The sequence below is a fragment of the Euleptes europaea genome, chromosome 18 (assembly GCF_029931775.1).
Source record: "Euleptes europaea isolate rEulEur1 chromosome 18, rEulEur1.hap1, whole genome shotgun sequence".
NCBI classification, from domain to species: Eukaryota; Metazoa; Chordata; class Lepidosauria; order Squamata; family Sphaerodactylidae; genus Euleptes; species Euleptes europaea.
The window spans coordinates 5,179,721-5,190,492 of record NC_079329.1 but is presented as its reverse complement, the minus strand read 5'-3'; the positions used below and the strand labels follow the sequence as shown (position 1 = coordinate 5,190,492).

General features: G+C 42.1%; 1 protein-coding gene across 1 annotated transcript; it reads right to left on the bottom strand.

Annotated features, from left to right (window-relative positions):
* Window positions 1-2,625: 2,625 nt before the first annotated feature.
* LOC130489939 (vomeronasal type-2 receptor 26-like) lies at window positions 2,626-8,318 on the bottom strand. Its single transcript, XM_056863727.1, has 5 exons — window positions 8,116-8,318; window positions 7,543-7,834; window positions 5,863-6,726; window positions 4,337-4,463; window positions 2,626-3,527 (listed from the first exon to the last, which is right to left on the bottom strand). The coding sequence occupies exons 1-5, from the start codon at window positions 8,316-8,318 to the stop codon at window positions 2,626-2,628; spliced, it is 2,388 nt and encodes a 795-aa protein (XP_056719705.1).
* Window positions 8,319-10,772: the final 2,454 nt, after the last annotated feature.

Below are 10,772 nucleotides of genomic sequence, written 5' to 3'. Positions count from 1 at the left end.
GCGGTGGACTCTAATCTGGAGAACCAAGTTTGATTCCCTACTCCTCCACATGAGCGGCGGACTGGACTCTAATCTTTTGAACCGGGTTGGTTTCCCCACTCGTACACGTGAAGCCAACTGGGTGACCTTGGGCTAGTCACAGTTCTCTCCAAACTCTCTCAGCCTCACCTATGTCACAGGGCGTCTGTTGTGGGGAGGGAAAGGGGATTGTAAACCGCTTTGAGACTCCTTAAAGGTAGAGAAAAGTGGGGTATAAAAACCAGCTTTTCTTCATTTACTGGTTTTATTTTATTTAGCAGATTGATATGCCACTTTTTTTCCTGGAACACAGACTAGTAGCAGCTTACAAACATTAAAGGCACAGAAATCTAAGAAGAATACAGTCACTTAAAATTCTAATCCATCCCAACATACCAATTCGGATGCAAATCAAAAGCAATTTTAATACGTTAAAATATACTCACATTCTTGTTAACCAAAAAAAAAAAAATGCAAGAAAAATACTATAGGTTGGCAATCTGCAGGCTAAGGTGGTAAGCTGCCTCTCCCTTCCCTGTCCCAGATCCTTATATCATCTGTAGGCATGCAAGAGTCCTAACCTGGATGGCCCAGGCTAGTCTGATCTCATCAGATCTCAGAAGCTAAGCAAGGTCTGCCCTGCTTAGTAGAAGAAGAAGAGTTGGTTTTTACACCCCACTTTTCTCTACTGAAAGGAGTCTCGTCAATGAAGAAAATCAGTCAAAATGCCAGGAAGCAGCCAACCTCTCACCAGCTATTTCTACCAGCTTCCTTGTATGTTCCTGGAGGGAGGAACCATGCAAATCATTGCAAAACCCTAGGAGAAGCATCCCTTTTCAAAAGAAGTCCCCTCATGTAGCGTTCTCATTTTCTCCACAGGATTCTTTTTTCTTACCAAGCTAGATCATTTCTCCTTGAACACTATGAAATTAATGTTATTTTATTTCTTTTCCTTGGTGGTTGCTCCAAGGGGTAAGCCTTTTTTTCTGGAAAGGAATCTGCTTTAATAACATACTGATAATCTGATGTACCATATCCCTGATAATGTTCTCTCTTCCTCAGGGGCCTTCTCAAACATCCAACTTGTATCCACTGGGCCAGGAATGGTGAAACCTGGAGAGAATCTAAACCTGGACTGTAAAGTGACAGGCATCTCCATCGCTAATTCAAATTGTGCATGGAACTGGTTCCGCCAACCTCCTGGGAAAAGTCTAGAATGGTTTGCAAGAATTTACCCATATGGTGGGAATCAGTGGTTTGCCTCTTCTCTGCAAAGTCGGACCTCCATTTCTTCAGACAACTCAAAGAACACTTTCTTCCTCCAGTTGAACTCCCTGACAGTTGCTGACTCTGCTGTATATTTCTGTGTCCGAGATGCACAGTGAGGCAAAGTTACTGGAGGATGTGTACAAAAACAGGAAACGGACTCTGAAGACAGATAGAAAGTCCCATTCATAATTTAGAATATTATGGTCAGTGTTTGAGAACAAGGTTAGGATGATTAAACCTCCACAGCAGAAGGGATATTGCAGTCACCATTTGTCATATACTCTTAACTTCAGAGAAACGCATCCGCATTCACACATGAACAAAAGTGTTTATTATAAATGGGTTATCTCTATTTGGGTGACCAACTTGGAATCACCCCCCCACCCCACCCCATGTGATCTAATTTGGGAACACCACCACTCAATAACGTTTCATTCCATGGCACAACAAACATGGCTGGTTGGTTTAGGGAGAGATGAATAGTGTGCACCAATTATGCTTCAAATCCACAATGAAAGAAGAAGAAGAAGAAGAAGAAGAGGAGGAGGAGGAGGAGGAGGAGGAGGAGGAATTGTTTTTAATATGCCAGCTTTCTCTACCACTTAAGGAAGACTCAAACCGGCTTACAATCACCTTCCCTCCCCCTCCCCACAACAGACACCCTATGAAGTAGATGGGCCTGAGAGAGCTGTGACTAGCCCAAGATAATTTTTGCATAAGCATAAACATTATATTCCTTCAAGAAATGCCTCCAAATTCTTTGCAACTGTGACACATCACATACTCTCTGTAAATTTGCCAATTCTACGGGCAAAGACATACCTCCCGAGTCCCAAACCAAGATTCAGTTGCTGTTTTCCAGTTAATCTGGATATCAGCAAAATCTCTGGTCACACAACTTTGCCCCAAACAACTATTGGCAAAGGAAATAAATCTCTTGAACTCCTGGAACTAGCAAATGAACAACAGCAGCAATTTAATTTGACTCCACTATCACAAGGCACCCCTCCCCTCAAAGATAGGAATGCAGGTCAGTCTCTGGTGTGAAACTGCAGGACACTCAACACTGTCTTCCATATTTCTATTCATTTTCTTACTATATTAACTTTAATTTTGGAACTTTTTTGTAGCTTTATCTCACTTGCTTTATTCACGCGCCCTTTATTCCCAAGCTTTGATCAAAGAAACATTCTTGATAGCCAACATTTTTGAAAAGAAATTTATGAGAAATTGGATATAGTCACCAAGTTTACATACTGACTTTGTATGTCACTCTTGGCTAGTTAGCTCACTGCAGGAAGCTCGATCAGAAACAACACTGTCAGAATATTAAATTTTTTAATTCTTTCTCCTGATTATCTCTTCTTTTGTGTTCAGTCCAGGCCTCAGGACAATAATGTAGCATTTTGGGAAAAAGATACAAACCAGCAACCCAACACTGGAGGCCAAGATGGAAAAGATCTCCACGGCGACCATGTATTTGCCTTTGGTGCTCAGGTAGGTTGGAACAAAAGACAACCAAACACTGCAAAAGATCAGCATGCTGAAGGTGATGAACTTGGCCTCGTTGAAACTGTCTGGCAACTTCCTGGCAAGGAAAGCCACAATCAGGCTGATGAGGGACAGAAATCCCAAGTAGCCTAAGGCAATATAAAACATGGTGGCAGACCCTTCATTACATTCTGCCACAATTTCTGTAGTTAGTGAATGCTTGTCAACATCTGGGAAGGGAGGACAGATTCCTAGCCAAACTGTACAGATAGCTGCTTGAATGAGGGAGCAGGAACTGACAATTGAGTTGGCCAGTCTTTTCCCCACCCACTTCCTCATACTGGACCCTGGTTTGGTGGCCATGAAAGCTACAACCACAGTGATTGTTTTGGCCAAAACACAAGAAACAGCCACAGAGAAGACGATTCCAAAAGTAGATTGGCGGAGAAAGCAGGTCTCCTTCCTAGGTTGTCCAAGGAACAGCAATGAACTGAGGAAACAGAGCAGAATGGAGAAGAGGAGAGCATAGGTGATATCCCGATTGTTGGCTTTGACTAAGGGGGTATGTCTGTGTTTAATGAAAATTTGTAGCATCAAAACTGTGGCCAGGGAAAATAAAAGAGCCACTGAGGCCAAACTTATCCCTAAAGGTTCTTCTAATGACAGGAAAACTAAAACTTTGGAGACACATCCATCTTGGTTCTTGGTTGGATAGTGATCTTCTGGGCATTTGATGCAATCATCCATGTCTGAAAAAAAGAAAAAAAGGGGCTATCACAGTGGCCACTCATAATCTCCCCATTTTTCCACTACAAGCGAGGGGCGGGGGAGACAATTCTATCGCTTTCCATAATGCTTATTTTCATTCCCAGGCCTTCACAGTGTGCAGATATTCAAAAAGGAAGGCTAATACCTAACATTTCTTTTGCTACTTTTTATTATTATTATTATTCTTTCTACAAGCTTTATTTGTAGGTATAAAGTTATACCAGGATTTATTGGAACAGCTTGGAAAATGGACAACATTATGCCCCTGAAGTTCCCACTGGCCAAGACCAGAATGTGAATTCATGAGTCTCATAACTTTGCCTCCCATCCCAGGTGATCTTTACAGCCTGATTGTTCTAGCCCAACATAGATACTGAGCAAGAGAAGCGGTCCTACTTTGTTCCCTTTTTGTCCTCCTAATTCAAAGGTAAGTGCATGCACTTGTCACTGATTTTACCAGGCACTCTTTTCTCTTGCAGGGCCCATTCTGCTCCTTGGCTTACTAAGGAACTAGGAGTGATGAAGATAGTGGGCAGATGCTTAGCTCAAAAAAGGAGAAAAAGTTATGATGAATGGGATCAAAAACAGGCTTGAGCCCCTTATGTGTTGTAGTGGTAGGGATGGATGAGCACCTCCACATTGTCTACCTTCAGACAATGCAAATCTTCTTTGTCTTCTCCATGAAGAGATCAACTCAGAGGACACAAAACTGAAAGTTTGTCATGACTTACTTGCTAAGCATTTCACATCTAAAGTCACACATAATTATCAGGATTTGTACATCACCTACCTTTCCGGTTTGAAATCTTCCCCTCTGGGCAGGGAGCACATTCATAGCAGCAAAATTTCTCCCCTTCCTTCTTTTTCTTCCGATATCCCTGAGGGCAGAAATCATTGCACACAGACAAGGGGAGCGCCTACCAAGAAATTAAAGAGATTTGGGATGGGAGACATGGGGAAAACATTTTATTGTTCATTACCTGACATAGAAATCAAAGCAGTGAAAATTTAAAATAGATTAATAGTAAATACTGTGGATAGATTAACTGCAGCACTTTACCAGATAGGAAACATACTATTACTACTGTATTACTATTACTATGCACTCCCTATCTGATAAAGTTTGGGACAATCCAACTACCGTACTCAGATTGATACTTTATCCTAGGGAAGAATGTTTACAAGGCTCCCTTAAAACCCTACTAAATTCTAAGGAAGGTATGCAAGATATTTCACATGGGTTCACAGACATGGAAAGCATACAATCATTTTCATGTAGAAATGGTGATATTTGACACTTCAGTGTTACATCTGCCTTCAGTGTTTTAATTAGAAAAAGGGGTCCAAAATGATCAAAATATCCCACCAAGGAAAAATCCTGTCTCTGAATCAGCCATTCAGATAGGGGAGTGACTCCTTAAGAAGACCCTAAAATACAAACCTGGTTAAAAGTGGTTTGCCAAACAATCATATCTTCATTGATGGTGAATTCTTTTCCTTTACCACCATTTGGATCCACCCTTCCAATTCTCACACTATGTAAGGACTTGTTTGGAAATGTGACTAGGTTCATTATATCAAATCCAGCTACCGCTTCCATCTTGTCATTAAAAAACACTGTTTCTCCAGCTGAGTTGTTGAAAGAAATACCTTGAAGAAATGGGTAGATCTAATTGAAAGGGGGGGGGGAACCATCATATCTGAGTGTTAATGCTGAGATATAAATATATCTTTCCTTGTAGATAAACTTCATTAATTCATTCATTCATTTAAAACATAGATCACCTTTCCACCCAGAGTGCCCAAGATGGTGGACATGAAGGCATTAACACTGCTCTTAAAACATTAAAATAAGATTTAAAATGTATATATAAATATTTAACAACACAATGAATTTAAGTTACTGTATAGAGCCAGCATCATGGTAGTGGTTAAGTGCAGCAGACTCTAATCTGGAGAACCAGGTTGTATTCCCCACTCCTCCACATAAAGCCTGCTGGGTGACTTTTGGCCTGTCACTGTTCTCTCCAAACTCTCTCAGCCCTCACAGAGGAAGGCAATGGCAAACCACCTCTGAACGTCTCTTACCCTGAAAACCATACGGAGTCGCCCTAAGCAACTTTCCACCACCAGAAACCACCTCATAATTCCAGTATCTTTCAGCAGGAGATAAACTTTTTCAGGCTTCATACAAAAGGGGAGATGAGAACACACAAAATTATGCTAAAGAGTATAAGTTCAACGTCATTGCACCAATTGTTAACATCGTATGGCCTTGAATTAATGTGTTCAGGGCAAGAAAAAACATTTTACTACCTGCCAAGGCTGGACATCTTGACATTCAAAACTTTTACCACCTGCCATTGCTCTGTGACTGAACCTAGGTGAGTGAAAAGCATGCAGAGCATGAGCTATGGCATAAACGGCATTGTAAATGCTATAGCTGTGGCCACTCATGTGCATTTCAAAGAAAGGCTCCGGAAGGCTCTCTAGCTTTTCCTCCCCAGTGCATGCTTCATCATCCTTCAATGGATCCAGTGGATTTGGAACTGTACAGTCAAATGCTTGGTCCCAAAAGTCCCAAAGAAAACCATCTCCTTTTTTCCAATCAGGTTTCATCTGCTGAAGAAAATTAGAGAAGCCTTGAACCTCGTTCGTGTCAATTGTGAAAGAAATGGCACCTTGGAAGAATTGCAAATCCCAGGGCTTTTGATGGCCTGATAATACAAAATCAATCTGTGCAGTCATGATCCACACCCTTCTAAAGGCTGCATTTTCCCTATGTCCAGTATCTCCTAAAAACAAATATGTGATGAATGTTATGAGGGCCATGGATTCTCCATAGAAGATAAGAATCTTGCTGTTGCAATCTGCAAATGCTTTATAAGCACTGGAGGCAAAAACGTTAACATCATCCAAAGTGTTCCAAAAGAATTGCTTGTCAACTCTTTCTATGAAAGCCAAGCAGATTTCGTTCTGGGATAGCAAGGTCTCCATGACCTCCACAAAATGTTCACCGCTTTCATCATCCACAGCAAGAAGCCCAACCCACGTCCATCTGAAGTGGAGAAGCAACTGGACAATCCCCATACACTGATGGTCTTCATTTGGAACCATGCGGTAAAAGGAAGGAAGTTTTCTTGCATCCATCTCTTCAGGGGCAAATGATCCATAAGTGAGCTTGAAAAAAGACAGATGTATTAGAGGAGAGATGGAAAGAGAAGGGCCATCACTCACTGGTAGAGCACTCGTGGTCCCTGGTTCAATCCCTGGCATCTTTAGATAAAGGATACCAAATAGCAGATTCTGGGAAGGAATTTTTTAAATGTCTGAGATGGATTTGGGTCCAGTAGCAGCTTAGAGGTCCTTTCCTGGATGGCCCAGGCTATCTTGATCTCATCAGATCTCTGAAGCTAAGCAGGGTTGGCCCTGGTTAACATTTGGATGGGAGACCACCAAAGAATACCAGGATCACAACATAGAGGCTGGCAATGGAAAACCACCTCTGTTTCTTGCCTTGAAAATCCTACTAGGTCACCAGAAGCCAGCTGCAACTTGATGGCACTTTCCACCATCTGCAGCATAGAGACTCTGGAGGTCTGTTACCAGTCACATAAACAGGTGGATGACTCAATGGCCTGAGTAAGTCATGTATTCTTATAAGGACTTCTGAGACTGCCAGTTTATGCAATTACCATTTGCTGAGGAATTTTAACGTTTTGGGAAGAATTGAAGTCAACAATTTCTCACAACAAGGAAGTATGAGGCAATTTTAGGGGTTAGATAATGGGACAGAAATCTGCTGCTGCATTCCATTGCTGTACCCATTAACACATACCTGTGAATGAACAATACGGCTATGCCTTTTCAGAACATGAGACTTTATTTTTAGTCCATTATATATCACCCTCCTATAAAGCCCCACAATCACTTCCAGATAGATAAAAAATGTACCCTGTACAAATGTGTAAAATCACTCTAATGCACACATCCTACCTGTGGAATCTTGTAAAGACTTATGATGTCTGCAATACGGAAGGAAGTCTCAGACCCAAGTCCCCCAATGACAGCTATGAGGTTTTTCCTTGTGCCACATTTGTAGTTGGGGACAAACCTCTGTGATTTGAACAGCAGGTCCAGAGTGATACGATAGGTCATCTTCACATCATAATAGCTGTCATAGATGTGGGACCCAAGAGTGACATTAGGCAGGATCTCGGGATTCTCATTGATCTCATTGATGGCAAAGACCAAAGCAAGGATGTGTTGGTAGAATTTTGTCACAATTCTGTAAACAGGTTGAAATATTCTTTAATCGGGGAATTCTACAACAACCAAGTGAATGTACTGTCATTCTAACTCATTTTAATTCTGATTGACTTGAGCTTTCTGACAAAGGCAAGAATTAAGCCCAAAGCCCCCACCCCACCCTCCCCTGGTCCTATTCCAACCAATGTCTCCTGATCCTAATACACCCAAATGGCTCCCAAAAGACAGAGATTAAATGGTTGTGTTAGAGATCCTTTCTGGTCACGTTGATATGTTGGGAAATGAAATAAAATAGCTTACTCTGGAACCTCAAACAGTTTCTTTGAAGGATGCTCTTCAAAAGACAAGGAGTGGAGGCAGTATGTGATCAGAGAAGAGATCCCACCCAAGAGGAGGTCCCCGGGCTGGTACTGCTCATGTGGAATAGGGAGAGGATCAGGCTTTGAGCACTTCACAGTATGTACTCTCCGGTCCATGGGAGGAATCACAATAATCAGTACCATGAGCCTCAGCATCCTGGCAGCAATGCTTCCTGCAGATGCTGCCTGTCTTGTGCCCATCCACAGGGTCACAGGTTACCGTGGTGAGTGGCTGCCGGTGACAAAATCCTTCCAAAAGGAATATATGCCTGCCTTATTTCTAACATTCATACAGTTAACAAATGCATGCCTTGATTTCTAGCTCCAATCGTGTGGACTCCAATCTCAAAACAAGATGCAAGAGATCAGACTGGTGGGCAGAACTCTTCCATCCCTACTCTCAGCATTCAGTGTATTGGAAGGTTTCCCACCACCCAATAATCACTATCTAACCTTCTTATTGGGTTAGATAGACCTATCCTAGCTAAACTATCCTAGCTAGAATATCTAACCCAATATTCGTTAGCTAGCCTTCTTGAATGTTTGCTAGAACCTTCAGAAAAGACATTGAGGATGAGCAAATTAGTGATGCAGCTAATTGGAGGGATAGATAATTACATGATGTGAGCTTAGACCATTAGTGGCACCTTTGGTGCTGAATGCTGGTATTTTTCTCTAAATCTCAGTAGGACTTTTCTCTGCTCCTTAGACGTTCAGTCAGCTGCTCAGTTTTCCAGAATTATGAATTGCCAACAGGAAAACCAGGCCATCAATTTGATTACTGTGAGGAAGCAGGCTTCAGGACTGGCCACTCAAATTTAGACCAATGTTTGTTCTTATACCAGAACTATAGCACCAGGACCCATGGAGCATTTCACGCAGCCTTTGTGGATGAAAAAAATGTCACATGACAGTATATTCTGGGACAGATTATAGGCCAAATTATAGGCATCCTCATTTGATCATAGATTGCTTGCGTTTATTTGCACTTGACCTGAAAAAAACTTCCTGTCAGTAGGATTGCCAGGTCCCTCTTCGCCACTGGTGGGAGGTTTTTGGGGTGGAGCCTGAGAAGGGCAGGGTTTGGGGAGGAGAGGGACATCAATGCCATAGGCTCCAATTGCCAAAGCTGCCATTTTCTCCAGGGGAACTGACTTCTTATCGGCTGGAGATCCAGTTGTATCAGCAGATCTCCAGCTAGTACCTGGAGGTTGGTAACCTCACCTGTCAGTAAGATACAACCCATACAACCCATAGGACCATTTGACTCATGAGATCCCTGTTAGGAGGGGTGTGGTTTTTTGCTCCTTTGTTACTGAGATTTTATATTCTTCAAAAGCGCAAGTCTTCACTAGCTCAGATTTCTACCCTCCTAGATTATCAAATAGGCCGTTTCCCATTCTACTATATGTGGAGAACACAATCATATTATCAGCATGGTGTTCTGGTTAACAGTGGTGGACTCTAATCTGGAGAACCGAGTTTGATTCCCCACTCCTCATGAGCAGCAGACTCTAATCTGGTGAACTGGGTTGGTTTCCCACTCCTGCACATGAAACCTGCTAGGCGACTTTGGCATAGTCACAGTTCTCTCCGAACTCTCTCAGCCTACCTACCTCTCAATGTGTCTGTTGTGAGGAGAAGAAGGGAAGGCAATAGTAAGCCAGTTTGAGTCTCCTTAAAAGATAGAGAAAATTGGGGTATAAAAACCAACTCTTCTTCTTCTTACGCTGAAGTAGGCCTTAGAAGAGCCCATCAGGCTCTCACAGTACATTGTAAGGAGGAACAGTTCCAAAAGACCCAGCATATTTATTCATGGAAGGTTTTGCATTTTCCCCATCTGAATTCTCAAAACTCTGCATGGCGGCTTATTGTTGAGTTTTGAGAATCTAGATAGGGGGAAAGTGCATCTAAAGAGTGGCAAATCCAATGCAAAACCTTCCATGAATAAATGGCCCCAAATCCTTGTATTTACAAAAAACTCTGTTAATCATAGATGGCAGATTGATGACCATGATGGTGAGCAGGTGAAGTTTTTCAAATATTTAGGCACAGCTTTTCAGTCAGCTGGTTCATAGAAAGCTCATGTGGCCAATACTAATGAGACTGCCCAATGAGTCATATCAGCCACCCGTACATTTTTTTCATGACAGAGGGCTCTCATTTTCCTTATGTGAGCAAAGTCTTCCAGAGCATGGTCATTCCCCAAATTATGTGTGGGTTACAGCTTTATTTATATAAAAAATTCCATTCTCTGGAGGTCATACAATCTAAATTTCTCAGATCCATATTTGGGGCCCCATACTGTATCCATATTTGGGAGGGGCCTGATAGAGGTTTATAAAGTTATGCACAGGGTGTTGACAAAGATAACTGTTTTCTCCCTTGCCCCAAATACTAGAACTCAAGAGCTTCCAATGAACCTGATGGGCAGTAGATTAAAATGTGGAATTCACAGCCAGAGGATGCCGTGATGGCCACAGGCATTAAAAGGGGATTAGACAGATTCATGGAGGATAGGTCTATCAGTGGCTATTAACAATAATGACCAAAGAGAAACCCCATATTTAGAGACAGTAAACCTCTGAATCATAGCCC

Bases quoted from the DNA above. Each gene is read 5' to 3' on its own strand.
- LOC130489939 (XM_056863727.1), bottom strand. From the start codon at position 8,318: ATGGTACTGATTATTGTGATTCCTCCCATGGACCGGAGAGTACATACT. The intron at 7,835-8,115 runs GTAAGCTATTTT...ACCTGTTTACAG, and splicing joins AAACTGTTTGAGGTTCCAGA to AATTGTGACAAAATTCTACC. The intron at 6,727-7,542 runs GTAGGATGTGTG...TCTTTTTTCAAG, and splicing joins GTCTTTACAAGATTCCACAG to CTCACTTATGGATCATTTGC.